Source organism: Hirundo rustica, chromosome 7 (genome assembly GCF_015227805.2).
Source record: "Hirundo rustica isolate bHirRus1 chromosome 7, bHirRus1.pri.v3, whole genome shotgun sequence".
Lineage (NCBI taxonomy): Eukaryota > Metazoa > Chordata > Aves > Passeriformes > Hirundinidae > Hirundo > Hirundo rustica.
The window spans coordinates 34,779,209-34,807,176 of record NC_053456.1 but is presented as its reverse complement, the minus strand read 5'-3'; the positions used below and the strand labels follow the sequence as shown (position 1 = coordinate 34,807,176).

At 48.2% G+C, this 27,968-nt stretch overlaps 1 protein-coding gene and 6 non-coding genes across 8 annotated transcripts; 4 read left to right on the top strand and 3 right to left on the bottom strand.

The window, feature by feature from the left end:
* The first annotated feature begins 119 nt into the window (after nucleotides 1–119).
* On the top strand, nucleotides 120–201 carry TRNAS-UGA (transfer RNA serine (anticodon UGA)). The gene has a single exon. It is a non-coding gene; the product is annotated as a tRNA-Ser (tRNA).
* A 1,412-nt stretch (nucleotides 202–1,613) lies between these two features.
* On the top strand, nucleotides 1,614–1,685 carry TRNAP-CGG (transfer RNA proline (anticodon CGG)). Its single transcript has one exon. It is a non-coding gene; the product is annotated as a tRNA-Pro (tRNA).
* A 592-nt stretch (nucleotides 1,686–2,277) lies between these two features.
* Nucleotides 2,278–2,349, bottom strand: TRNAP-AGG (transfer RNA proline (anticodon AGG)). The gene has a single exon. It is a non-coding gene; the product is annotated as a tRNA-Pro (tRNA).
* A 1,595-nt stretch (nucleotides 2,350–3,944) lies between these two features.
* TRNAP-AGG (transfer RNA proline (anticodon AGG)) lies at nucleotides 3,945–4,016 on the top strand. Its single transcript has one exon. It is a non-coding gene; the product is annotated as a tRNA-Pro (tRNA).
* Nucleotides 4,017–6,165: 2,149 nt separating this feature from the next.
* Nucleotides 6,166–6,247, bottom strand: TRNAS-GCU (transfer RNA serine (anticodon GCU)). Its single transcript has one exon. It is a non-coding gene; the product is annotated as a tRNA-Ser (tRNA).
* Nucleotides 6,248–6,380: 133 nt separating this feature from the next.
* Nucleotides 6,381–6,453, top strand: TRNAM-CAU (transfer RNA methionine (anticodon CAU)). Its single transcript has one exon. It is a non-coding gene; the product is annotated as a tRNA-Met (tRNA).
* A 428-nt stretch (nucleotides 6,454–6,881) lies between these two features.
* MCM3AP (minichromosome maintenance complex component 3 associated protein) lies at nucleotides 6,882–27,798 on the bottom strand. 2 transcript variants are annotated; one of them, XM_040069735.1, is made up of 28 exons: nucleotides 27,015–27,798; nucleotides 26,708–26,931; nucleotides 25,995–26,073; nucleotides 24,622–24,769; nucleotides 23,416–23,612; nucleotides 22,310–22,449; nucleotides 21,720–21,917; nucleotides 21,262–21,530; nucleotides 20,920–21,082; nucleotides 20,218–20,378; nucleotides 19,513–19,757; nucleotides 18,532–18,722; nucleotides 17,792–17,892; nucleotides 16,829–16,960; nucleotides 16,044–16,157; nucleotides 15,743–15,895; nucleotides 15,133–15,330; nucleotides 14,738–14,806; nucleotides 13,875–14,009; nucleotides 13,308–13,461; nucleotides 12,654–12,912; nucleotides 12,221–12,318; nucleotides 10,973–11,363; nucleotides 10,598–10,855; nucleotides 9,992–10,121; nucleotides 9,154–9,342; nucleotides 8,366–8,516; nucleotides 6,882–8,254 (listed from the first exon to the last, which is right to left on the bottom strand). In XM_040069735.1, the coding sequence occupies exons 1-28, from the start codon at nucleotides 27,781–27,783 to the stop codon at nucleotides 8,096–8,098; spliced, it is 5,475 nt and encodes a 1,824-aa protein (XP_039925669.1). In that variant the 5' UTR covers nucleotides 27,784–27,798; the 3' UTR covers nucleotides 6,882–8,095. The 2 variants fall into 2 exon arrangements, with proteins under 2 accessions (XP_039925669.1, XP_039925668.1); XM_040069734.1 differs by having other exon boundaries at nucleotides 18,532–18,719; nucleotides 27,015–27,783.
* Between the last annotated feature and the right edge of the window lie 170 nt (nucleotides 27,799–27,968).

Sequence of the window (27,968 nt, the reverse complement as noted above, 5' to 3'; positions counted from 1 at the left end):
TCCAGGTGTGGGTACTGGGATTGAACAGAGCCCCACACCCGGCTGGAGGATTGTAAAACCTGAGGCAAAGCGGGGTGTCCCTTCCCTGGCTGTTTTCACCTGGGGGAAAGACACAAGTGGCTGTGATGGCCGAGGGGTGAAGGCGTTGGACTTGAAATCCAATAGGGATTCCCTGCGCAGGTTCGAATCCTGCTCACAGCGACAGGTTTTACCAGTGGCTGGGTGGGCTGGGTTGCTAAGGTAACTGCTTCCCGGGGGATTTTGATTCCTGGAGAGCAGTGGACAGGGAAGGGGTAGTGCTCGCTCACTGGGCACGGGCGGACTTGTGGACTTTAGGCTCAACCCTTGGATCACCCCTCCTTTTGGGCACCTACGGCCAGGCACGGCCTCTGTGGTATCAGGGCAGGGATGTGGAGGCACTGGGTTTGAGGAGGAAAAAAAGCTGGAGATGCTGGGGGCTGAACCCAGGGCCTCTGACATACAACTCAAGCACTCTTCCACTGAGCTACACCCCCTGCTTGGGCTCCTTCCATCTGGGGGTTTTACTGACTCTCCTGCTCTTCGTGGCCCCATTTTAAAACCAGGCAGGTGCAGCCCATAGCCATGCTGTGCTGGGCAGAGTAGAAGCTTCAGACAAAGTTTAGAAACTCCCACCGAATCATGACGTGCAGAAAGGAACCCCTGGCTTTCTAAACTTCTCAGGGAGAAGCCTGGGCGTGGCTGGATCCAGCCCCAGACTTTGTCAGTGGTTTGTCTCTGTTGTAGAGGTGGAGTAGAAGCTTTATCCAGCTTTATCCTGCAGGATTAAAAACAAAGCAAATATACGAATAGATATGATTTATTATGATGATTAGAAAAAAAAAATCTTAATCAGAATTATTTACTACACGCTATAGGTGCTATAACAACTTTTACAATATAGTGCACTGTGGAGGAATATTGAAGCAGTTATATTAAAGCAAATGTATTAAAGCTTCCAAAACAAATTATTAAGTAGAGGTTGATGTTTCTCACCCAGACCAATGACTGGGGGTAAATTTCTTGGTTCAGCTTTAGGGAGTGACCTTGAGAAGTAACCCCACTCCAGGGGGAAATCTCCACACACAGACTTCAAGAAAGGATCTGTCAGAAAACCTTGCCATTCAAATACGGGACTTTTGTACCTTTATAGTGTAAAAGGGTGGACTGTGAGCCAGATATGTCTATGCCAGCTGTGCCAGCTCAACAGCTTTAGAAAACTTATCGGTAATATTACTTGTTTGTTCCTTTATCCAGGCATTTTACCAGATCTACTATATCTTCATCCCACTATCAGGATGTTTAAATTTGGGATTGATGAGTCAGACCGGTTTCGGCTTTATTCAACACCAAAAGAAGCATGATTCCTTTTTCTTCATTTAACACTGATAGTTCGGGAAATAAAGCACTGTTTGAGTTGTCTCCTCCATTCCAGGCAGAGCAACACATGCTACATATGCCCAGGTGACATCCCCAGAGCCAAGAACAAGGGTGAGCTCTCAACAGTGACCGTCCATCAGAGACAGAGCTGCCACAGGTCCCATCTAAGGCGGCTCTTGTGAGTAATTGGGATAAAAAGGAGGTGAGTCCCGTGTGGCTCGTTGGTCTAGGGGTATGATTCTCGCTTCGGGTGCGAGAGGTCCCGGGTTCAACTCCCGGACGAGCCCGACCTTTTGCGCATCCACGCGCCTTGGGATGCGGTGGGGCCAGGGCCAGGGTGGAGGGAGGGAAGCGGGGCGGGCAGGGCAGGGCAGGGCACGGTGTTTTGGGTCTGTAAACCAGGAGGAGCGCCCTGGAAGCAGCAGTGGGGAGGGGGGAGTGCAGCCTGTGACAGTGGATTTTAGAGCCGCGGGGGCAGAGTGAGGTGGGATGGGGCGAGCGGACTTGGCCAACCGCACCTTGCTCTTGCACAGGGCGATGTAGCTCAGCGGGAGAGCGCTTGCTTCGTGTGCAAGAGGCCCTGGGATCAACCCCTTTTGCTTCTCCAGACCCCACCCTGATGCATACAGGGCCACAAGAGACACCCCAGATTCCCCCTCAAAATATTCTTGGGGCTGTTTGTGTGCATGCCTGACCTGGGATTGCCTCCTGGCACCCCAAGGCAGGCAGCGAGGAAATGCCTGCGGAGATCTCCCTCCCTCCCTCCCCAGGGCCGGGAGAGTGTGCAGGTGCCCAGTGTCCCTTCCCCACGGGGCTCGCTCTCCTTGTCTCCTGGGGTGACCAGCCAGGTGGCAGCGGGTGCTGGCTGCCCAAAAGCTAGGGCTCGTCCGGGAGTTGAACCCGGGACCTCTCGCACCCTAAGCGAGAATCATACCCCTAGACCAACGAGCCGCCGTGCACAGCCTCCCCTGCACCCCGCACACCGCACCCCGCACCGCAGCACCGCGCACACCTTCTCACCGCCTGCCAAAACGCCGCTCCACGCACACGCTGCCACACGCGCCCTGCCCGCACACCGACACCCTGCGCACGCACCTCTACAACCCTCCACAGCCCTGACGCGCCTCACACCTCCCACCGACTCACACCTCCCACACCTCGCCCTGACACCGCCCACACCTCCCCCCACCACTGCACCGACCCTTCCACACACACAAAACACACCCCACCCGCCGACACCAAAACACACCCCACGCACAAACAGCAAACGCCGCCTCATGCACCCACAGCCCCTCACACACACACACACACGTTTGCTGACACTGAGGACAAGGATTCCCCACAGAAAAAGGTGGCAGAAAAAGCACCGGCCATTCCAGCTGCTGCAAATGGCCGGTGAGGGGCTTTGGGGGAGGAGAGAGTTGCTGGAGGTGGGAGATCCTGGACCTGGCACCTCATGGCCACAGCAAAAGGCATCTCCCTGCTCCCAGAGTGTGCAAGGCCACACAGAGCCCTGGCTGCCCCCAAACCCCCAAAAGGATCTGGGAGATGCAGAGGGGCAGCACCCTGGCTCGTGGTTTAGGGGTATGATTCTTGCTTTGGGCACAGGAGATCTTGGCTTCAATTTCCAGATGAGCCCTTACTTTTGGCCACCCATCATGTCCAGCGCTGAGGGTGACCCTTGCTGACAGGGTACATCCCTGTGGGAAAGACAGACCCCAAAGAACAGGCGGCAAGATGCTGCTGGAGGAGAGATGTAGACGAGATCAACCCTCAGCATCCTCATGTCCTTTTGCCTTCTCAATGCCCTCCCTGCTGGTTGTGGGGCTGTCAGAGCTCCCCAGGAAAGGCTTGGTGCTGTGTCCAAGGCTGTGTAAAAACCTCACGGCTCTTTCCCTACCCTGCCTGGAGGCTGCAGGGCATATGAAGCCTTTTTTAAACTTTTTTTAGGCCCTCATGGGGCTCAGGATGTCTCTTGGGGTGAACATCAATGCTATGGGAAGTAGCTCAGAAGGAGGAGGAGAATGGGCGCCAAATAGGCAAATTCATCCAGGCGTTGAATCTAGGACCACTTGCACTCCAAAACGAGAATCACACACTCAGACTGATGAGGCGGGATGCACTGCTCCCTCAGGGATGTGAGACGGGGCTGTGAGGGGGAATCCACTCAACATCTGGGAACATGTTTCAGCTCCGGTCTGCAAAACCTGGGGAATCCTGGGGCTACCAAATTCCCTGCCTAGGGCATTGAGGTACTCCCGAGGGAGAATGGAGGGTAGACAGGGCTGGGGTGCTCTGGCTGCTCATGACGCTCCCCTATTAGCTCCTCCCCGGGATCGGTAAAACCCCGTCGCTGCGAGCAGGATTGGAACGTGCACAGATGGAACCCCTATTGGATTTCGAGTGCAGCGCCTTCACCGCTCGGCTCCGGGGCTTTGAGCAGCGTGCGGGAGCGCGGTGTGCGGTGTCCGGGCTGCGGGAGGCGTGCGGTGCTGGCGCAGTGCTGCGGGCGCGGGAGGGCGGGGTGCGGGAGAGGTGTGCGGTGCGGCTCGTTGGTCTAGGGGTATGATTCTCGCTTAGGGTGCGAGAGGTCCCGGGTTCAACTCCCGGACGAGCCCGGCTGTTTTTTGGGCATCACCACCCTGCTTTCACCTGGCTGGTGCAGAGCCCAACGGGACCCAGCCATCGACTTTTACCCCCAAGGTAGAACTTTTTGTCGACTATTTGTCCCTCAAGGGACAACCGCCGTGCGGGGGCTTTGAGCTCAGCGTGGCATACAGAGCGTCACATGGGGCTGTGCCCTGTCCCTGGAGTCCCAACCCATTCGTTCTTGCAGAGTGACCCTCTATTTGAGTTGGCTGCGGGATGGGAATGTGCTGGGAAGGAAGAGCTGTATCTGTGGCCATGGGACACCCCTGGCAGTGGGGCTGGTGGGAGCCGTCGCTCAGCTGGTCAAAGCACCTGTCTAGCAAAAAAAGAGATCCTGGATTCGACTTCAAATGGTGCCTGGATCTGAGAGGCTGTTTTTCCTCCCTGGCCCAAGCTGGGGGTTCCCCAGTGCCACTGTTTGCCCCTCACAATGATGATGCTGACAGAGAGCAGCTTGGGTGCATGCTTTTACTGGAAGCTTATTTCAGGGTCCCCTGGGTTCTGAGACATTAAATTAGGGATTTTAGGAAAGTTAATAAGTTGTTAGATTAGCTGAAGTAGGTAGGTAAGCTTTGTTCGCAGTTAACAGAAGCTGGATCTTAGATAAGATATCCCGGATTTAGTAACTCATTGTTTGTCAGCTTTATGTTTGTGTAGCTGTACATGTAACAAAAAACAAAATCTGGTAAATAGGACATAAGATAGCTGCAGATTTCCTGCTTAAAGGACCCATTGAACACAGGAAACTGTAAGTTCTACCAAGGATTAATTTGTCACTAATGCATTGAAAAGGTAGAAAGGTCAGGACGAGGAAGACTCATCTTACTTCCTCATTTTGGGTGACCCCTCCCCAGGATAGACCCCCAACTCATTTTAGGAAACAAAGCACGCATGCTTAATAGCCTTTTTGCCAATTAGCATACAAAGCGAGGAATGGGAGGTGACAGGGGTATGAATATGCATTGTATTTTGGGTATTCAACACTTTTGTAAATAAAAGGCTTTGTAATTATCTGTGAATTTTGCAGTGTGAATTAGGGAACTATCCCGCCGTGCTGCCCGGCCGTAATAAACATACACTTTCTAACTTTAAACTGTTAGAGAGTTTTTGTCCGTCACAGTTGGGTATCGATACTAGATCAATACCGATATTTCTTTAATAACTCAGTTTCCCACTGGACGTAGTAATGACCAAGGCATCCCTCCTACCCAGGACCCGCTCCTGTCCCTGCCCCTTGGCGCATGAAAGCCCCACAAGCAGCAGCAGGATCTGCTTCCCTCAGCACGGCTGCCCAGCCCACAGCCCACCCTCCAGGCTCCTGCACCTGGCAGGGCTGGCTGGAGGGACTTGGCAGCGTCCCAGGTACCTTCCCAGGGTGCCCAGACCTGTCCAAGGGTCAGGATGAGCCACAGGAGAGGGCTAATCCCTGCTGGGTGGGGAGAAGGGAGCTGTTTGCATCCCTCTCCAGACAGGTCACCCAGAGCTACACCCAGCACCCCGGTGCCAGTGGGGGCTCGGGGTGGTGTAGGGTCAGGGCACTTTCCTCTGCCCCTCTGGGCTCCCACCACATGCGGGGTGAGATTTGCACTTTACCTTTTGCCATTTCTTTGTTTTTTGTTTTTTTTTTTTCCAGTTACAATAAAAGTACATAATCGCCAACAACTCTGATAGGAAAACCCTCCTATAGCTCCTCTCCTGCTCTCCCCACAGTATCCAGGGTATCACGCTTCCTTTGTCTCCGTTTACTTCCCCATTGCACTCTCTGTTTCGGAAGGTTATCGCCTTACTGCTCAACACCCACTTTCAGCAGCAGTCTCTCTTTTAAGTATTTCTGAGTGCTTTCTTTTCCATGAGTCTTGGATAAGGGACTTCCAGCCCCTCCAGACAAGGACCTCGGCTGGCCCTTTAGGCACTATGCCAATTTCTCCTGCCATCCCCCTCGCAAAATCTCCAGGGCACGGGTGACTTTTGATGCTGGGGAGGAAGCAGATGCCAGGATAGACCAGGCACTTGCTGGCACCATTTCCCCCTCTCCCCCCCCGCCCAGTCTCCGTGTGCCGCAAGAATCCGAGCCCACCCCAAAGGACCCCAGTCCCCCCCTGCGCGGCAGCAAAATCTCGACGAGGGTGGGATTCGAACCCACGCGTGCAGAGCACAATGGATTAGCAGTCCATCGCCTTAACCACTCGGCCACCTCGTCCCGCTGCGGGCGCCTGTCGCCCCCTGCCGGCCTGACGCGGCCGCCGCAGCCGCTCCCGCCCCGTCCCGGGGCCGGGCTCGGTACCGGCGCGTGCTCGCCCGCTGGAGGCCCCACGCGGGGATCCTCCACCGGCGCCCTCTTAGCGCAGTAGGCAGCGCGTCAGTCTCATAATCTGAAGGTCCTGAGTTCGAGCCTCAGAGAGGGCAGCGTTTTGGGGGTGTTTTTTGCCTCCCTGCGGCCACACGAGGTGGCTCTGCAGCGTGCCTGGCGTGGGCGCTAACCAGCTTTTCACCTGGCTCCCGCGGCGGCCCGGTCCCAGGGGTCGGGCTCTCACGGCCGGGGGGCAGCTGGGCAGAGGCACGGGGCAGCACGGGCAGGATGAGGTGGCCGCGTCGTTAAAGTGATGGACAGCCAATCCATTGTGCTCTGCGCTCCTTAGTTTGAGTCCCACCCTCGTCGAGATTTTGCCCCTGGTCCTCCATCCACAGGTGAACGATAGGAGGGAGGCTGGGAGCGGGAGCAGCCCCACGCACTGGTACCCCAGAAACCCCCCGGGTAACAGACAGCAGCTACCCTCACCCTTCCCCCTGGAGAGCACCCCATACAATGAGCTTCTACAGAGGAATGAGGCACCTTTCAAACCACTAAAAATTTTATTAGGTACAAAACACAATGTACAGCAAATAGTATGAGCCACGCTCCCAAAGCTCTGTTGGGTTTTGACAGCTGAATTCCAGGTAAACTGAGAACATCAAAAGCACGGCACAGGCTTCCCTTCACAGGAAACTCAACAAAACTCAGCCCAACAAAAGCACATGGAGCAGGAACAGCCTCAAAGCACGACCTTTCCAATTTAAATTTATTTTATTTAGCATTAAGGTACTCTTGCTATTTTGGGTTTAAAAGAAATAATAAAAATTAAATTATATTTTAAAAACCTGTAAAATTACTCTTTTGGAAGGCAATTGACAGTTTCAGACGACTGAGGATTTCAGCTTGGGTTGGGCAGGGAAGATAATCAGTTTAGTGCAGTAATTTATATTCTACCAGGCAGAAGGCTCTGATTGAGAAAAATTTGCTGATTTTGTAAAAAAAAGAGAAAGATGAACTGTACAAGAGTACTGCAGACATGAAGTATATCTTCAAATTATTTACTAAAACCAAGGGCCTTCAACTTACAAAGGTTTTTGAAGGAAGCATCCTGTTTTCCAGCATGACATGGAAGCTGTGGAATAAGCACCTCACCCATTTTTAATGCTGAAAACATTGAATAAAATAGAACTTGGGTCCAGAACAAATCCTCTTGGATATGCACTGAGAAACAAGAAGTACAAAAATCATGGCCAAGCGCTGCTCCAACTTGAGAATGACAGTTTTGACATTCCTGAAAAGACAACAGGAACTACAAACCACAGTGCTGCTGCAAGGCAGTTCCTGCCTGAAGGAAGCACAGACTGAGACAACATTTCAGGGACTGTGTCTGTGGAGAGCAATTCCTCCAACGTTCCAGGGGCCCGTGCTACCCTACAGCTGAACCTGATGTAGCTGTGTTTACCCACAATGAGAGCTGGGAGAAAGGAAAAACACCACTGTCATTTAAGGCCTTCCACAAGTAAGCATTTGACTTGTCTCCGTGCCTGTGGGGCAGAAAAGGAGGGAGCTCCCAGACCATCCATGACACGCTGGCCCTGTACAATGTAGCCATGTGAGAAGGGCCCAGGCCCCATGGCTGCTCCGTGTTCTCATCCCAGGAGAACGCCTGCTTGTTCTGGATCATGCCCCAGGAGTGTACCTGTTCAGTCACCTGGACCTGGATTTCTTTCCTGAGCCTCCGAGTCTCAGCTCGGCTCAGATGTCCACCATGTCCACCAGAGCAGAGAGGTGGAGCTCAGAGGCAGCTTCAGCCTCCTTGGTGGCTCTGAGGAGCTGCTGCAGGTGTTTGAGTCTGTCCGACAGCACAGGGCTTCGCTCCAGCTCCGGAACCTTGGGTCCCTCCTGACTCCCAGCCTGGGCAGAAGGAAAAGAGATGGACTTTCTCCCACGGGAACTTCCACTACAGATTTTACAGCTACTGTGCTCCTCAGAGCCTTAGTTCAGCTCTGAATCACCTTCTCTTACCTCTTGAGCAGCTGCCATGGGACTCTTCACCAAGGGGCAGGCAGCAGTTGGGGTGGAGAGCAGAGACTGGGGCAGATAGAGAGGAAGACCCAGGAGATCCCCAAGGGGCTCCATGTCCTCAGCCAGGTATCGGTGCAGCTGCTCTTCAAACCTGGATGGGAAGGGCAAAAGCACCAGTCAGATGGCAACCTGGCTTTTTCCCCTGTAATAAGTGCTTTTCACTAAGAGTTTTTTTTTGGATTCAGAAGCATCTGATCTCCACAGCCATACTCAAAACAGTCTGATGTGCCCCACTGCAGCTACCAAAATCCATCACAGAGGACTGTGGTATAGGAAGGAGCCACACAGACTGAAGAGATTCAACTTGTGGGAAGGCAGAAGAGAAAAAAACCCTCTTGGGCCAACCTCAAAAGCTTTAGTTCTTCATCTTTGTGATCCACACTGCTACAAACTGACATTCCAGATAGGACTTCATAGACGTTTGTGACACTGGGGGACACACAGACCACTGTCCACACTGTATTGCTTCAGTTCTGGCGGCATGAGTGACCACAGAGTTTCCAACCATTCCCAAGAACTCCAAGAATTTCTACCATCCTGGGCTGTTCCCATGATGTAAAAAGGAAATATTAGGGAACTGCCCTGATGTGCTTGATGAAATCAGATGGAACTCAAGACAGTCTGGGCTTTTTTCTAGCCTAGTTTAACTTCCTATTCCATGTAAGTTACAAATCGTTTACAACCCTGGGCTGAAGCCACAAGGAAAAGATGCTGCTCTGGGAACTTACCTCTTGTTTTCTATTTTTTCCAGTTGCAGCTGTGCCAACAGACACTTCTGGGCCAAGGATGTGTCTCCGAATTCATCTGTGCTGGGAATGCTCACTTCCTGACCTGGCAGCATGCCGGAGCCATACTGACCTGGCACCATGGAGATGCTGTAGGGTTTCTTAAAAGACTTGGGAGATTTTATCTTTGATCTGAAGCGGGGAGGAAAAAAAACAACAAACAAAACCACATCAGTTGGTATGAGTGTGTCGATTTTCCCCTATTAGCTTGAAGTTTGGAAATAGCAGGGAGTGAGAAGTGATCATTTGGAGAAATAATGCCCTTGTGCCAGTGTCCAACGCAGCACCACCTGTGCATGGGATTAGAGAGGAACTAATCTGACAGGAGCATTGGATTCATCCTAGTCATCACCCACTACAAAGCAGAGCTGCAGCTAAGCTTCCAAGAGGGAAGAGAGTAGCTTCCCTCTGAACGTGGCTAAGGAAGTGAGTTAGACTTGACTTCTCAAATACTTTAATGCCACACAGCTCTGAGGCATCCTTCCCACCCGCCCTCAACCTATTAAGCATTTTCTCAGACTCACACTGTTTTCCCTCCATGCTTTGCACAACTCCAAAGCCTCAGCAGCAGGGTGTTTTTTTTTTGGCAGAAGTTAATTTCTACGCTTTCAGCACTCCCCAAGCAACCCGTTTCTCTGAGAGCTGAGTAACCCTGTACAAATAAAATCTACTTCCTACTCTGTTTCAGCACAGTCTTGTATATCATTTTAGGGAGATGTACACAAGCAGGTTCTGGGAGGATACCAAATGGTGGTTTTCAGCACCATGGAGGCCACCTCACCTCTCGTGGCATTGCCGGATCTCCTCCTGTGTCCGCAGCCTGGCTTGATCCCATGAGAAAGGCACGGTGTAGTTCTTTAAGTGCTCCTTGAAGAAGTACACGCGAATCTGACCATCTTTACTTACAGCTTCTGTGAATAAACCCAAGCCCAACATTTATCATTTGCACAGGTTCTCTCCTTCAGGGAAAAAAGCTCAGTATTAAAAAAGGCAGTTTGGTGTCATGAGCAATTGTTCACTTTCAAATAGGTTTCAGAGTCTGGGACAAGCTTCATTAATCAATGGAAGTCATTGTGGCAGCCTGCCCTCCCTGCTGCCACGGCTTCTGAGGGGTAACTCTTGGCCTTTGCTTAATGCAAACCCTCTCCCACTGGGAGGGGAAGGATGAAAGATTCTGACCAGAGCCACATTTGTAGTCACAGGATCAAGTCAAGCCATAACCAATACTAAATACACACTCCAAAGGGACAACACATGCAAAACACAGCAAGACCACAGCTGCCTCCCTGCTACACATTGCTTGCTGTCATATGGAAAGGCACCGCTGGCAATGTATTGAACACCATCACAAAAAAAGCACCATCCATGCTACAGGAGGACACAATACCTGGAGCAACAGGCAGTTTGGGTGGTTTCCAGTCTCTCAGTTTATGATCAATACAGACTGCCAAGATACAGCCCCAAGGGATCTCATCAACAGAAGGTCCATCTTCATCAGAGTTCCCAGCTGTTCTAGTTTTCCAGTTTTGGTAAGTTTTGCTCAGCAGATTCTCCACCTGAGACTGGATCAGTGGTTCAGTGTGGGAAGAACTTGCAATCTGAGAGACATACTGAAAAATCATGCAGCAAACAGGATGCCAAGGAGCTGTGGAACAAAAAAACCCCTGAAGTAAATTGCAAGAATTTTTGACAGAACCAACACTGCACAAGCACATCTTGGAGAACAACATAACTGCCAAGAACTAGAGTGTGAAGTACCTACCACCCAAAGGAGGCAGATCTAGGTATGGGATCTGAAAGGACAATACAGCCTTCCTCAGCCAGGCCAGGTGATCTGGCATGTTCCACTGCAGGTGAGGCAACACTTTGCTACCCCCTGTTTCTGAAAACTCTGTGACAGGCCAAGACAAGTCACAAAGGTGCTCTGAGGACGCCACATCTGACAGGAACTGCAGCACACTGTTGTAGAGCTCTATGATGACTCCAGGCCCCTGGGATGGCAGCCCAGCTAAACGCCTCTCCTTCCAGTCATGGTAGAAACGCTTGCCAAATTCTCTGTCAATCCCATCCTCAATGTACTCCTGAAGGGTCTGGCTGCAGAGCTCGAGGGAGGCAGGACACTGGGACACCAGCCAGCCCACAGCTGCAGAGACCTACAACACACAAAAGAGAGAGGGTTGGAAACTGCTCTGCAGTCATCAGGACACAAAGGATTCAACCCTAAGTTTGAACAACACTCTCCAAGAAAATATGCACAAAAAAGGCAAATAAATCAGGTGTCATCATACTAATACTTGCAACAATAATTCTCCAGCTAGGAGGCCACAAACTGAATTTCTATACAGCAGACTCAGGAACAGACAAAGAAGAGGCTGTTCACATGAGGTACAGGTATGCAGTGGAATTCCCTGCTGCAGGATGCTAGGGCTGTTGAAAATTTATCCAGGAAAATTTGGACAGATCCACAGAAATTAGCCCAGGGTGACTATATCATGTCTGATCATGGCAGTCCTTGAAGGGCAGCCCCAAGTTGTGAGGGCTTGTAGGGGAGCATCACTCTGGGCTTGTTAAAGAGAGATCTGTATGACTGCATTCATGTACAGAACATAAGAGGTAGAGGCATCTCAGTCCCACCCACCAAGATGGGATAACTCTGGATGATCTCCCACTAGCCAGAACAGCTACAAAGGGTCTTCAGCATTTTAGGACTAAAAAAAGGTTTACCCACCACCTCCTCTGTTGGGCAGCAACACAGGCAGGGCAGACAAGAGTGGGTTTAGGTAATCCACAGATTTTGGTCTCAGTGCAGTTTTCAGGTTTTTTTTGTTTGTTTGTGTGTTTTGGGGGTGTTTTTTTTGGTTTTTTTTTTTTTTTTGGTTTGGTTTGGTTTTGTTTGTTTTTTGTTGGGTTTTTTTGTTTTTTTTTTTAGCAAATGCCACTGGTCTCTGGTCAGTGAAAATAGAACAATCACAAATAATGGAAAGTAATTCCTGTATCTTGCTGTTCTTACCCTTCTGGTGCCTTCTAAGTCATTGACAGAGCCTGGGACCTCTACAACGGTGTAGTCTGAAATAAGATGGGCTGAAATCAAGTCCTGGAGCATCAAACCTTAAAAAATAAGAAAACTCATCATTTATACAGAGAAAGAACACACATCCTTGGACCACATTCTGCATTGCATTCGCTGAATTGCTGCTCCCCTCCATCTCTGCCCATAGACACTCAGGATCAAATACTGTGTGTGAAAGAAAACTGGAAGCCGAAACTGGTGAGCTCTTAAGGAGAGGATTTTTAGGTAAGCTCTGGGATGTGCTGTACTTCACGTGCTCTACAGCCTCTCCCTTTAGTGGATGCTGTAATGAGAGGCTGCACCAGTCACAAAACTTCTATTTGGGGCAGGCCTAAAATATTCATTGTTTCAAGACACAAAAACAATTACATACCATCCTCTACTTCTTTCCCAACAGCCTCCTCCTCCTGACTGGGGACTAGAACCACCAAGGGAACTATGGGGTGGAAAGGTTTGGCCTGAAGCAGCTGCTTCAGCTGCAGCAAAGCTGAAAGCCAGTAAACATCATCTTCTGCAACATCTTCACTCCTGACTCGGGGGGGCAGCAGAAGAACAAGGCCACTGGTCCCAAGCAAGTCCTTTTGTGTCTCAGCCATATCAAGCTCGGAGTCAGAGAGCGCACCGTGTGCCACCTAGGGAGCCAACGAAGATGACAACAGAAATGTAGCTAAACAAAGCTGTTTCCACACCAAAATCTGCTGTTTATCATCACTGCCATTCAGCTTTGGACATGCTTTCCCAGGAGCTCTACAAAACCTAAGACAACAAGCTGTTGTCAGGCCAACATGGATGTGTCTGATAGACGAGCTGAGCACGAAAGTGCCCTTGGTGATTCAGGATCTATTACTGCAGGTATTTCTCAGCTGATTGAAAACAAAGAAAAAAATCCATATTTTTTCAGACCTTTTCAACAACCCTGTCCTTCCCAGTATCATCTCCCTCCATCTGACAGGACACAATATCCACCAGGAAAGAGCCCACCCTGTTTTTATGGTCTCTTAGATATCATGAAGTTGTTCACACCTACCTTTATACACACGCTGACTTTAATGCTTCTGCTCCCCTGCATGGCAGGAGAACTAAATAACGTCAGCGTTTGAATTTTGCCTTCTGTACGTGAAACATTTTTCTCACAGGTTTTGTGTCCCATAAACTTGGCTTTCAACCAGTCCATCAGTATCCTAGCAAACAAAAAAGAGGGCTTTGGCATGTTTTGCTGTCAAAACTAGCGTTTTAGGGTTTTGGTATCAGTACCTCTAAGATACCACAATCTGTCATAATCCCATATATTTAGGTTATGATAAATAGCCCTAATAAATAGCTATAAATTTAAATGAAATTATCATCTATCAAGGTTTTGTTTTCAGTATGAACAGAAGGAATTAAACAACGTTAAAAAATACAGATCACTGTAATAAATAACAGGTATATTGTTTACAGTACTCTGGAGAGAAATAAAAAAACAAACAAATTGGAAATTTGACATGGTACAGGCAAAATTACGTCAAAGACTGTATTACTAATCTCTTCTACCTAAATAAAAGAAGTCTGCCCTGCTTGAGAAAGGAATCCAGCAACCACCTCTTCAACGTACCTATTGGGATCATCCTTGGAATATTCATCATCACTGGGCAAAACCAAGAGTGCCTTCCAAAAAACCTGTTCTTTTTTAACTGGAATATGTTCCATGATTAATGAAATGAGATCCAGAGGGGTCCAAGCTAAATCACTTAAAGAGAGAAAAAAACCTGGTGAAAAGATCCACTCCAGGGCTCTTTCCCACCTGAGGAATGTCTGTTTTGCACTGGTCAAGTTGCAATACTGTAAGCGGTGACCAGTTAAATTCTTTGGATCTGTTGCATCCTTCAGGAACTGCAGCTGCTAAACCTGACACATGAGCCTTACTCTGGGGATTTCAGGAGCACATGTGTACTGCTTAACTTCCACACATGTGAAAGCTGATCCAGCACACACCCAAACCACTGGAGAGCACAAGGAGCCATGGGAAGCCAAATCATCTGCTGCACTTCAAATCAAAAATCTCAATCAATATTTTCCAACCTCAAGCCAGGTCACTGATAGTTCATTTATTCCTCTCCCCCCATAGCTCATCCCAGGCCCTATCCCATCCAGGTACAAAGTCACACCACATAATACCCATCAGAGCCTTAAAACTACACCCAGGAGGCTCATCTGGCCCAACACCTTCATTAATTTACTGGAAGGTGTCCCTACCCATGGCAGGGAGATGGAATGGAAAAACTGATCTTTAAGGTCCTTTCAAATGCAAACCATTCTATGACCTTCCTGTTTCCCTTATTCCAAAATGCCCCCAGAAGCAAGGCTGCAAGTGGACATTCAGGCATGGTTAGCCATACCTTTAGGCCATTTCTGGTATCTCTGGCATGTCTGCTGCAGCTTGCTTCTAAAGAAAACAAGAAACAAACCCCAGCCTACCTTACCAACTGCTGGTAGAAGTGCTGAACTTTAATTTCATGTACTGTCTTGTTTCTCAGCAAGTTCAATCTGGAAATGAAATATTGTTGGTTGTATTTTTTTGCTATAAAACAAGTACTTTAAACAAATCTAAGAACAGTAAGGCCTGGGAAATACTACTGAGGCCTCAGAATGTTGCTGTTAAGAGAAGAATTTATTTGGATTTTCAGTCTTAGTCATGGCATTTGTGGAAAAAGTCTTTTGAAAGCTATTTAAGAATTTTGCAATTCTATTTAAGAATTCTGCAATTTTGCAGTTCTGCAAACCCACTTACATTCACAGTGGAAGAATTTTTGGTAACTTATCTTCCAAAAATAAGCCAGATTGCCAACTGATGCCACTGGAGGTATCCTTACCTCGTGCAAGAGATTCCCAGCTTTCCTCCATTCCCCAGGTTTACAAATCTCTTGCACAAGTTCTCCATGGCTATAGGCCACTCTGCACTGGGGGACAGTGCTTTCAGTTGATGTTTGGAATCCAAGCCACAGGGAGCAGCTGGAAATGCCTTCATCTGACGTTTCAACTTTGTCCGAGCTGCCACTGCTTCCCTCCACCTTTGGAAGAGAACAGACAAATAGGTCACATTCATCAACTCTTCTGCAGACCTCTGTCACCAGGTATTTGTATAATGAACACCACAACAACCACAACACACTAAGCATACGTGCAGGAAAACCAGTGATCAGCAGAAAGAATACAAGGATAAACTATTACAAGTTTCTAGATGTAATGAAGCTGCAATCTCCTACCAAGCTCATTGCCTGACTACAACAAGGCGTGATCCCCTCCCACATACAACAATTTAGCAGAGGCTGGTACTAAGACTGTAAGGTCTTTATCATGGAGATAAGACAGAAAAAAGTGTCTCAAAAAGAACACAGCCAGACAGCAGCAGTTCCATCTCTATTAACTGCTCCATGCCAATGCTCCCAAGAGAAGCAGCCATGCCCCAGGGTGGTAACTCACCGTTGTAAGTATTTGCAGAAACACTGGAGCTCCTGAAGGGTTTCCTTGGCAATCTGGAAAATCTCATCCTCCAGAAAGAGCTCCATGAAGTGGCCACACACTTCTTCTGAACACCGGGCAATCCGGGCTTGCCGGTCTCTTTCCAAGGCATATCTGGTTCCAAATAAAACAAACAAAGACTGCTGAGGTGAAGATCTCCAGCAGATGCCAATTCAGTGGGCTGAGATGCAAACAGGGAAGCCCAGGACATTGAGGAAACCCTTGCAAAAGCAAACTACAGCACGCAGCACGTTGTACAGACCTTAACTCATTGATTGAGGCTTCTTTAATACACTCCTTTATTACTTCTTCTATTAATTCCACCCCCAGCAACTGGCTCAACTGCTTTATTAACTCTTCTCTTTCCTGTTTTTGCCTGGAAGGACAGAGAAAAGATTTACACAAGAGAAAAAATTTACACTAGCAAACCTGCTGCTTAGTTACACAAGAACTACATGCAGTATCAAACAGTTAATTCACCTAAAATTATTTCCCACTATTTGGTTTCTAAATAAACAGCTTTGCATGGAGCCTGGTTTCTCTCAAAAACAGAGATGACAATGGAGCTCCTTAAACAACCTGAGCTAGTGAGTGGTATCCCTGCCCATAGCTGGGGCTTGGAACTAGATGATCTTTATGGTCCTTTCCAAACCAAACCATTCTAGGATTCTATTTATTCTTACCCCAATAAGCTACAAACAAGTAGCTCACTCAAAAGGAAAAGCTCCTGCATACAGCAGATTCATGTTCCTCTCTGGAAGCTCTGGGTAAATAAAAGTTCCTAAAATTCCCATCCACCATCTTCACCACGGCTCTGAGGTGACCAAAATGCTAACCCAGGAGATCACAGGAGAATGCGGAGGGAAACCAGAGGGAAACCCTGCCTGCAACATCCCAGGGGAGTTCAAGGTGAGACCGTTCTGACACTGTGGCAGAAAGACACGGGGTTTGAGCAGAGGCACAAGGACTCAGGCTGGCACTAGCTGTCCTTACGTTGTCCAAGGTGTTTCCAGCCCACCCTGGCCCACAGCCAAAGCAGTGCCTCACCTCTCCTCCTCCACTCTGCGCTGCTCCTCCTGGACACGCTGCCTTTCCACACTAAGCACATTTCCAGCCACTTCTCTGAGGATCTCCCCCATCACCTCAGTCACGAGTTCCTCCATGGTGGCCTCTGAGGCACTGTGCAGAAACAGCAGATCTCTTCTCAAAGCCGGAATGTTTTCATTCAAAGCCCCAGGTCTATGCTTTTCTCAGCCACACCTTGCTCTCTGTGGTGGGCTGACTCCAGCCATTAGCCAAGCACCCACATTCATACTGGCTCACTCCCCTCCCCACACTGGGACAGTGAAGAAAGTAGGAATTAAAAAAGGAAAACCCTTGGATGGAAATAAATACACTGTAATACAGAAAGGCCAAACCCCTCCTCCCCCATCAAGCAAAGTAAATGCAGCCAGTCATCACTTCCCATGGGAAGACCAATACCTAGACAATATCCAATCAATGTCCAGCCTGAAAGCCATAAATCTCCAACTTCTTCCTCTAACCCAATTTTATTGCTGACCATGACATCACAGGGAATGAACTTTAGTCAGTCTGGGTCAGCTGTCCCCATTCAGTAGTTACCAAACGGTGGTGGAATAACCACTACTTGGGTCACATCCCACATCTATGACTCTACCAACTGCCCTGGAGAGGAAATTTATCAGAAGCAGAGAAGCAGCCACATCTGGATTTGCTCCTCTTGTCCCCTTTGGGCACCTTCCCTTCCCAGACAGAGGTTTCTTGCCAGGCAAAGCTTCCAGAGGTTTTGGTCAGCCTCCCCTTTGGCTAGAGCTGGGATGTGACAGACATCTGAAGAAAGGTCTGCTCTCCCTTCCACTGCATCAGTAACATGGTCTCCATTACAGACCTGACAGTGCTTAGTTTTACCATCTTCACACATGGTGCTGCTATGGCAAGGAGCAGCTGTGGTGACAGACTCCAGGAGAACCTGCAAGGAATACTCTTTACCAGATGGCAGCAGCCACGTAAGCTGCTCCTGCTCTGCCCACTTCTCTGCACTCTTCTTTGAGGACATCATGCACCAGCCCATCCACCACTTCGGCAACGTCCTGCAACACAGCAGAGGAAGAAGCTGAACCAAGGTGCAGTCCTTCTCAGGAGTAAACTGGGAGTAAGGCTCTCCAGCCTTGGTTAACTGACTGCAATTCACAGCAGCATCTGTATTTCTGCTTACAAACTGAGCCAACCTAACCAAACACAACAGCCTGCAAACTTCAGACTATCTAAAACTGTTAGTAACAGCCCATAAACAAAAGCAGATTTTTGTACTAAATATGGGCAAATCAATTCACGAAACCATAACTGAGGAGAGAAACCTATTTTCTTACTTTAGACTTCCATTCTAGCTGATTTAATTACAAATTATCTTGTGTACCCTTCACTGAAATTTGCCATTATCTAGGTAGAATATGACAATTGTAATGTACAAAGCAATGAGACATTCAGACTGGTTCAGCATCAGCACACAAGAACTTGTGTGGGAGGGAAAAAACCCAGCATAAGTAGATGGGGTGCACATTCAAGACCCAGCACTAATGGTCACGTACCCACAGGAAGAAACTTTGTTATGTGTTACTTGAACTACACGCATGTTCCAGAAAAATTAAACACTCTAAGAACTTGGTTACCTTTTGTTATATTTCACAGATCTTTCCCAAATATTTCCTGATGGGTTTAGATTTCCCTACCGTGTCTGAGTAGCCTGGCTGAGGCTTTGAAGGGGGAGGCTCAGGCTGAGCAGCAGGCTGGGAGATGGGCTGTGCAGAGGACAGGACTGGCACCAGGTGATGAGGCAACAGCGAGGGCAGAAGATGAGGTGGGAGCTGGACCTTCACTGCTGTGGCCTCTAAATCCACAGCTCTGCTTTCCACTCTTCCTTCTTGGGAGGGAAGAGGAGAAAAATTAAAGAAACCAGATCAATCACAGACAGAAGCAAATTTAATCTTCAAAAAACTGGCTTATCTGATAAAACTCAGCGGGTCATAAATAAAACCGTAACAGCAGCTTGTTGCCCTAAATAAATAATATATCACAGAAGCTAATTTACATTTATGAATGTTTTCTGCAAAGCGTTTAAACATTTAATTGCACATTACCCCTGTTAACAAGCACATGTATTTCCAACAAAGCAACTGTTTTAAGTCAGGCACACCTGGCACCTACACACACTATCTGTACTTCCAGCAAGGACAGAAAACCACACATTCAGTTAACCTGAAAACTGACATGTTTATACACACAGTGGCAACAAACAGCCACAAATAAGAAACCTTCAAACTGCAAAGGGAAGTTGGTTTTCTGGAGCAATCAAACGTTTGTTATTTCATTTCTGTTGGCAAAATTTGGCTCAACAGACAATTTCCTGAATTGGGAAGTACATTTTTGTATTGGCTTTTGCAAATATTTAAATACACCTCAGCAACCTGGTCTAGTGGAAGGTGGCTCTGCCATGTCAGGGATGTTGGAACTTGATGAGCTTCAAGGTCCTTTCCAACTCAAACCATTCTGTGATTCTCTTATGATTTAAATTGTAACCCTTTTATTACAACTAAATTTCAAAGCAGTTTCAACCTCTGAGCCACAGTTTCCGCTTTGTACAATAAACCTGCTCACAGAGTTGCCTCGACAGTTACTTCTGAGCAGTACTGAAAACGCAGGTCTGCTCTCACCTGTTGCTTCCACGCTGGGTTTTTGGCTACTGCCGGCCTGATCCACTGAGGTGCTTCCACCAGTGTACTTGTTCTGCCCGTTGAAGCTGGACACGGGCACGTGGTGAGGCACTGGGGGCAAGGGCCCCCCATTCACAACCTCCCCAACAGAGACAGTGAGCTTCTGGCTGACAAACAGGGATTTCCGTGGTTTGGGTAATCCGTCTGGCTCCAGGAAAGCTGAGCGATTCAGCTCCACGTAACACCTGGGGAAAAACGCAAGTAACCACCAGGCGTATGTCCTCAAAGCTCCAGTAACCTACATGCTTTCAAACCTGAAATATTGTTTTGAAACAGACTGTTGATAGGAACAGCTGGCTAATTGGCATCCACAAGGGTTTTTTCCCTTTTCCGGTCTCTCAAAATTCCAAGTTTGGATGAACGCACCTTATAATGCATGGATTTTCATGGCAGACACTTATCTCTGAGTCTTCCAACATCCTCTAACAGCTAGTTGGCATTGTTCAGCTTCATCCTATCCTACAGGAATCACTATAATGCAAATTTCCCATGAAGTAGACTTGTGTTCTTATCCCCTACAGAGACCCATCCTCTGCTCTTGACCCATTCTTTCCCTGGCTCCAACCTTCAGGAGCAGCTCCTCCACATTACCCCTCTGCTTCGGGTCAGGCTAACCCCTCCAGGTATCATTTTCCTCACACTTACCCATCTGATACACTCAGGCCATAGTAACTTATAAAATCAGTTGCCTCCTCGCAGTCTTTGAACAGCAGCATGCGGACCAGGTGGTCCAAGGGGAATGCTGTATTTCTCTGGGTGCTCACAGTGTAGGCAATATTGAGGGATTTGAGACCATCCTTACGAATCTGGGGGAAAAGAAAAAGCCACATAACCACTAGGAAAGAACCCAAAATAAAGTATAAAGATGAGAATCATGTTTAAATACACCAATACTTTGTCATCAAGTATCCACACAATTATTTAGACTTGCAACTTTCTTTTTAAATTCTAAGCACTTGCTTTTTAGTTTCTGTTCCTCTTTCGTGATATTTATTTTGAGCATATCCCTTTGTGATTCTTGTGCAGAAGAAGCACCTTGCAAAGTCTTCTGAAAGGGCAGGCTCGTATTTGCTTTGCAAGACTCTTAGGCCTCCTTCTCTGCTTCCCAATTATGTTTCAGGTAAATATTTATTTGTACACAATTACAACAAAAAAAAGAGAGCATATCAGTATTTGTCTTTCGTATCACAGTAGAAAGGTCCTGATAAATTTTTAACACTTCTAAAGAAACAGCAACATTATTTTTAAGGCTCAATATCTACTAAGTTTTCTGCTGATTTCCCTCCAAATCCCAGACTGTCCTACTCATCAATACTTAAAAAAATATCCATCTGGTTTTTTCCTCACCTGGTTGAAATAACAGTGTAAGAGGCAAGCATTCAGATATGAAGCTGCTTGCACAAGCTTGAAAAACCTCACAAAATTGTTGCTGTTTAATGCTGCAAAAGCTTGAACTGCAAATCTAACTTCAGGCGAGTTTCTAACCTCTGGATGAAATTGCTGAACTTCTCTGTGGAGACAAAAGACAGGGACAAAACTTTTGCTTCAGTATTGAACAATCACAATTCAACAACAACCTGTAACAGCATGGAATTAAAATCAGCAGCATTACAGTTTGTCTGGATTTAATCCTAAACTCAATCCTTCCCAGAGGTAAAGAGAGAAAAACAGGTGATGTCTTGTTCTCACCTGAGAATATCGCCCTTGTTGAGATTCAGCAAGACGTTATAACCTCGGAACTCTGCTTCACTCTTGCAGTAAATCCCCTTGTTAGCCAAGTCCTGATACATCTCCTTCAAGCTCTGCAGGCATTTAGTCATGTTCTCATTGTTGATTTTGGCATCAAAGGAGGACATGGGCTCTTCACACAAGTGGTGTGCACAGTGAATGTGAAAGCGAGCGCACTTCTCAATCAGAGACACCATCAGCGGGTTGCAGAGGTGTTGCTGGGTTATATCCTAACAGAATAAAAAAGAATACATTACATGCATTTTTAAACTAGTTGAAGAGCACAGTCACCTGGAACTACTTCTGGAAAACCCATTTCACTGTGCTTTGACTCACTCCATAATTTGAAACGTTTCAACAACTATCATGATGTGATCTTTTGCGTTTTATCACCAAACATTTCCATCCACAGTGCTTACCTTTCTTATTCCACGAGTTCTGTTCCAGACAAAGTCATACCATTCTCGGTAGTTTCCTTCTCCTTGATCCATAATATTTGTCACTAAATAGTCCATGGTCATGCTCAGCACCTCAGATGGTCTCAGTTCATGGGGCAAAGGTTCCTCCTGATCTGCTGAAGACCTGCTATATTCCTTGATAGCTGCTGCATGATCCACCTGCAAGAGGCGAGAAAAAGAATCAAACCCCAAGAAGTATATACAACCTGCCAGCAGTAAAGAGGATTTCAGCTCACCCACACCTTTAACTTCAGTAAGGAGCAGCCTATTGAAGTGTTGACTTAGTCTCAAACTCATAACCTCTAAGACAATATATAGCTATAGATAATTACATACAATATGTAATAGCAGCTTTAGAACTATAGTTCTAAATAATTGAATAAAAGACATGGCAGAGTGAAAAAGCAAATCTTGTTTTCCAATGGGGAATTGCAAGGTAATAATTAAATAGCCTATAGAATTTTTGCACCAAAATTACCCCTGTAATCAGCTAAACAATACTGACAGCTCCCATGAGCATCAGGCATACTGATATCCTGGGAATCTCATACCTTATCAGTTCCTAGAAGCAATTCAAAGATGCTGAGCTGGTTTCTTGTCTCCCTCATGTAACGCTCCTTTTCAGGACACATGTCTGGGCAAGTGCCAACAACAGTTTTTGCTTTGCCGAGATCAGTCCTTTTTATTCGAGCTAAAAAAACAACAAAACCAGAAATAATTGAACAAACACTAACCATCTCTTGGGTCTGGGGTTTTTTTCTTCACAATAAGCTATTACTCTGATGTGCCGAAACAGCCCTGATCATGTAAGGCTGTACCCAAACCCTGATGTAGTCAGAAATGCACAAGGATGGGGTTTTCTCCACTCTGAGGCATGTCCGAATATTGCACATATTGCAAGTTTTGCTGAAAAGACTGAAGCTTTTAAAAGATACCCAATGATTTTGTGTCCTAAGAAACAGCAACTTCAAAATCCTGCATTGAGTGGACAAGAAGTTTGTCAATATTAAAAATAAGATCTTAAATTAGAGATAGGATCAGTTCTGAAACTGCAAGAACAGCGGTGGAAGGTGTTATATCCACCGCTGTGAAACAAAAGGACAGATCTTGAAATAATTTTCAGCTGCGTAATAGTTTGGATTTGGAGAAATACTAGAGACACTGGCACAAGTTAGAAGCTGTAGTAGCTCCACCCCTGGAAGTGTTCAAGGCCAGACTGGATGGGGCTTGGAGCAACCTGGGATAGTGGAAGGTGTCCCTGCCCATGCCAGGGGGATGGGACTGGATGAGCTTTAGAGCCCCTTCCAATTCAAACAATTCTGTGGTTCTGTGAAATGCAGTTAAGGATTTGGGTAACTTTCTTTAAAGAGTCTGTAGATATGCAGATCTCCCTATGTGCCCTCCTTCACAGATGGATATTCTGCCCTTCCCTTTACACAAGGCACTGCATGTGCAATAATAAACCAGATTTGTGTGTTTTACAAGAAAAAAAACCACAAAAAATAATACACTAGGAGAGTATTTTATAGGCTATTCCACAATAAACTCTCTTCTAAGCCATTTCCATAATATCACAACAACTTTGTCCCAAAACCCAAACACTTGCTTCTTTCCAGCAGAGAAGTAGATATCACACTCATTAGCTTATGTTAATTACCTTGTCGCATGATTTTGTCCCTCTGGTCCAAGAGCCTGTATCTCTCTTCAGATGTCTCAGCCACCAATCCCACCAGGTTACTGAGAGACGGCAGCAAAGCTCCCAAGCCCTCTGAGCTCTGCCCTTCAGAACTGGAATCAAACAGCTCCGCTTCAAACTGCAGTGCCTTTCGAAGGCCAGGCTTCTTGGCTGGAGAACTAAAAACAGAAGACTTCTTCATCAATAATACCTTACTGCATGCCCTGGTCTTAATCAGTTCACTGTTCGTTAGGATGCCAGCATCTGTTTAGAAAAGTATTTTGTTCACAGGGAAATGTGAACAATGTATGGATGTGCTGAGCTAACAACAGCAGCGGGAGTTAGTCTGGTTAAATCTTCAGCACTGCCCTGACAACACTGCCAAGAATTCTGGCATTGTGGAGAAAGTCCTAACAGAAAAGATATCACTGAAAGTGTCACAGAGGGGAAAAATGGATGGCTCTGGTAGCATTTTGCATCACTTTGGCACAGCAGTTTGTATTTCAAGCTAGGAACTGGCTTGCTGGTATGGAGACAAACCCAATGTGCTTTCTATAGCAAGAGCAACTACTTAAAGATTTTACAGGGCCAAGTACAAACACGCTTTTTTAAATCAAGTCCTTCACAACGCATTACTAATTCTATAGTTATATGGCTATACATATCAAATGACTTTTAGCAAACCAGACACATAAAGATGATACATGACAAAGATGATAGATATGACAACCTTGCCACTTCTGTGACTGCCACAAACCAGGAAGACTGTTCACTTGAAGAGAGACAATGATCCAAACTACTCCAAAAAGGAGACTCTCATCCCACAGAACTCTAACTGCCTCCAAAGGAAACAGCTTGCTTGAGGAGCTCATTGAATCATGACCACAAACAGTGTCATTACTGCTCGGTCCCAGCTGAGCTCTGCATTGCTTGTTCACTTCCCTCATGCCTCGTACTGCAGATGCTTTTATGAACAAAATCCAGAGACCAAAGTAAAAGACCCTAATAAGCCATTACAAGTATTCTTCTGACAAAGCGTGAGAGTTGAGTGCTTCTAATGCAGACAAACCAGAAAAGAAGGGAAGCAGCCTCCCTGAAGAGAACATGACTATCTGGGACACAGTGATCACCATTTTTCTCCAAGCTCCCCCTCTGCTGTCAGGTGGATTCCCAGAAGAGAGGACATACCTTCTCCCAGACATGACACTGTTGGCAGAAGACCTTATTAAAGGTTTTCTAAGAGGGGAATGCTGATAGCTTTGCTCTTCACTGCTTTGCCTTCCTTCATCGTCACCTGCTTTCTTCTCCTTTGATGAAAATTCTCTTTTTGCTGGGCCTGAAATGACACGTAAATATGAAACCAGGTACCTGCCAAGCAGTTTAAGTGACAGCTCTTTCTTGACCCCATGGAGGTGGTGATGAAAACTAAGACTCCCAGCTTTGTACGTGCATGCAAAACTTCCACATCAACTTACACTAGGGGCTGTACCAAGTTTTCCCCAATTGCTATCAAGGTCATTGCTCTATAAAGAATAAGGCTTTTTCAAGACAATATCACTTTGCAACAACTGTAATTCTCAGTAAATGAAGTCCGATCCTCAACTGAATCACAGTTCTCTCAGGTTTGCGATATAATCCACAAGTCCTAACTCCCTGTGAGATATGAAATGCCTTTCACCTGCGTAAATCACAATTCCAAGTGCTCCTACTGAAAGTACTTATTTCGCATACCCAAGCTTAGATTCAGGTCAGCATGAGTTAACACTTAAAGGAAGGGAGAATTTCTTCTTCCAGAGACAATTTTTCCATCAGCTGGATTTCTTAAAGCCTCCCATTACTTCAGAATGCTGCCACAGACATAACACCACAATAAAATGACACTGGCAAAGAGGCAGCCCTAGAGCTGCTGCTTAAGATGTTAATTCTCAGGGAGACAACTTGGCAGCTGTTTGTTTTTTGGAAGGCAAGGCTGTGGTTGGTCAAAGCTGAGGTAGCTGAAGTGCACCCCCAGGCTAGGATCTCACAGGCACACACACTGCACTCTTGGAGCTAGAGAAAGGGAAGCACTTGACTTTATAAGTATTCCCCTGGGGACTGAACAATCTCCACTTGCCCTCATCCCAAGTAGGGTCTGGAACCCAGGTTTCCCACTTCTAAACTCTGTGTGTTGCTCTCTTTTTTGGTTCAAACAGTGTCTAACTAGTGATGCACAGAACAGCAATCTCAGCAGACACTGCCGAGATTCTCAGGTAACTTTCCTTAGGCTGGTTTTCAGAACCTTCTCCTGAAAGCCAGAAGCCCACATCCCAGTCCATGATCTGAGGCAGGCAGCAAGGCATTTCAGACTGGGTTTTCTTACATCCCCAAAGAACATCCTACTTCTGGACAGAAGCTCACAGCTGAACATCACCAGAGTGCTGTTGTGTGACTGCATTAAGGATTCAACCATGCTATCTCCAACTAGGAGATAATTTAGGTATCATCCTCAGCACAACAGGGAGAAAAAGAGCAGCTAACACACTATTTAGATATCATTCAGTAGTCTTGAAACATGGACTTACTTGTTTTCTTCTTTTGCCAAAATGTTACTATGTCTTTGTGTAACTCTTTCGCTTTTTTCCTGGCAAGAACTGCAGAGGCCTGAAAGAAAAAAAAAGCAGAGCATAGAAACCTATTGGCATCACAACACCAAAATGCACAGCGCAGTTTTTGCCTCAGAAACATTTACTGATTCCCAAAAAAATTCTGGTTGCTGTCTTTCAACCCCACTTAAGACCTACACACAACCAGCTGAACTGGTCTCCAAAAAATGCCACTTTTCTACAAACAAGAGCATAGTTTTCACCAGCGCTGGACCCACCCCAAGCAGTCAGATTTTAGTCTTTCTTCACAGAATCAGAGACTGGTTTGGGTTGGAAGGGACCTCAAAGACCATTCAGCTACAATCCCCTGCCTTGAGCAGGGACACCTTCCACTAGACCAGGCTGCTCCAAGCCTCATACAACCTGACCTCAGAGGCTTCCAAGGCTGGGGCAGCCACAGCTTCTCTGGGGAGCCGCTACCAGGGCCTCATCACCTTCAAATAATCTTCCTAACATCTAACTCCTCTTTTAGTTTACACTGTTTCCCTTTGTCCTCTCTCAATCTGTCCCTTTAAGAAGTTGCTTTCCCTCTTTATTGCACGCCCCTCTAAACACTGGAAGGGGCTCTAAGGTAACCCTGGAGGCTTCTCCAGGCTGAACACTCCCAGAGTTATGCCACTACTCATACTCACATGATCAAAAAAGTGGAGAACAGCCATTTTTTTATTACGCCTGGTCATAACCCGACGAACTTTTACGAACTGGCCAAAATGTTTTTCCAGCACAGTCCTGTCGTTGAGGTAGTCAGGGATGTTCTTGCACTGGACGGCCATCAGCTCCGCGGCTGGCAGGCCCCCCTGCCCCTCCGTGCTTTCGCTGCCGCGGCTCCGGCGAGCAGGGGCAGCGGGGGTGGCATCTGTGATGAGAAGGAACACGACAGCAGTCAGCAAGAAGGGAAACACCCGGGCGGCCGGGCTGCCCCACCAGACTCCCGCCCACCTTCTCGGGCGGGCTCCCGGGCCTCGGCCGGCGGCGGCTCCTCGGCGGGTCCCCGCTCGGCCTCGGGGCCAGCGCCGCGCTCCCGCTGCTCGCGGGCCTGGCTGCGCAGCAGATCCTCCAGCGTGCGGCCGAACAGGATCCCGCCACGGGGCCGACTCAGCATCACCGCCCTCTTCTCCGGCGGCGCCGCCGCCCGCCCGCCCGCCGCTGCCCGCCGCGGCGAGCGCTCCCTCTCCTCCTTCCGCTTCAGCCCCTTGGACGGCGGCTCCCCCGGATCCTCCGGCGCCGCCCTCGGGCCTCTCTCCTCCGGCCGCCCCAAAGCAGCGGTGGGACGCGAGAACGAGAAGGACTCCCGTGCCACCGCCGCCTCGGGGCCCGTCTCAGACGCGAAGCCGAAGGGCGACGAGAAAGCAAAGGCGGCGGGGGCAGCCGGGCCCTTCTCCGATTCGCCGCCTGACACCGGCTTGAAGACGGCGGCGCTCTCGGGCGCCTTGAAGCGGAACTCGGGCGCCGTGAAAGCACCGCCGCCGCCACCCGACGCTTCGCTGGAAGTCGGGAAGCTTCCCAGGCTGGTGGGCGGCCTGAAGCTGAATCCCGCGTTCCCCGCCGGGGCCGGCGCCTGGCCCAGCGCGAAGGGCGGCGCGAAGGCGGCGGCGGGCACAAAGGGGAGGCCGGCGGGGCCGCCACCCTGGCCGAACACAGCGGGCTGCCCGAAGCGCAGCGGCGGCGGGAAGGAGGGCGGGCCGCGGAACGGGCCCCGCGCCGCCATCGCTGCGGCGGCAGCCTCAGACCGCCGGGCGAAGCAGGATCCGCATGCGCGACGGAGAGGGGCCCCGGCCTTGGGGCGGAGTGCAGTGGACAAGTGGGCGGGGCCACGGTGGCAGCGGCACTGTGGGGGCGGAGAGATGAGTGGAGCGGCCTTGCGGGCGCGGCTATAAGGGTGGCCGCAGTAGG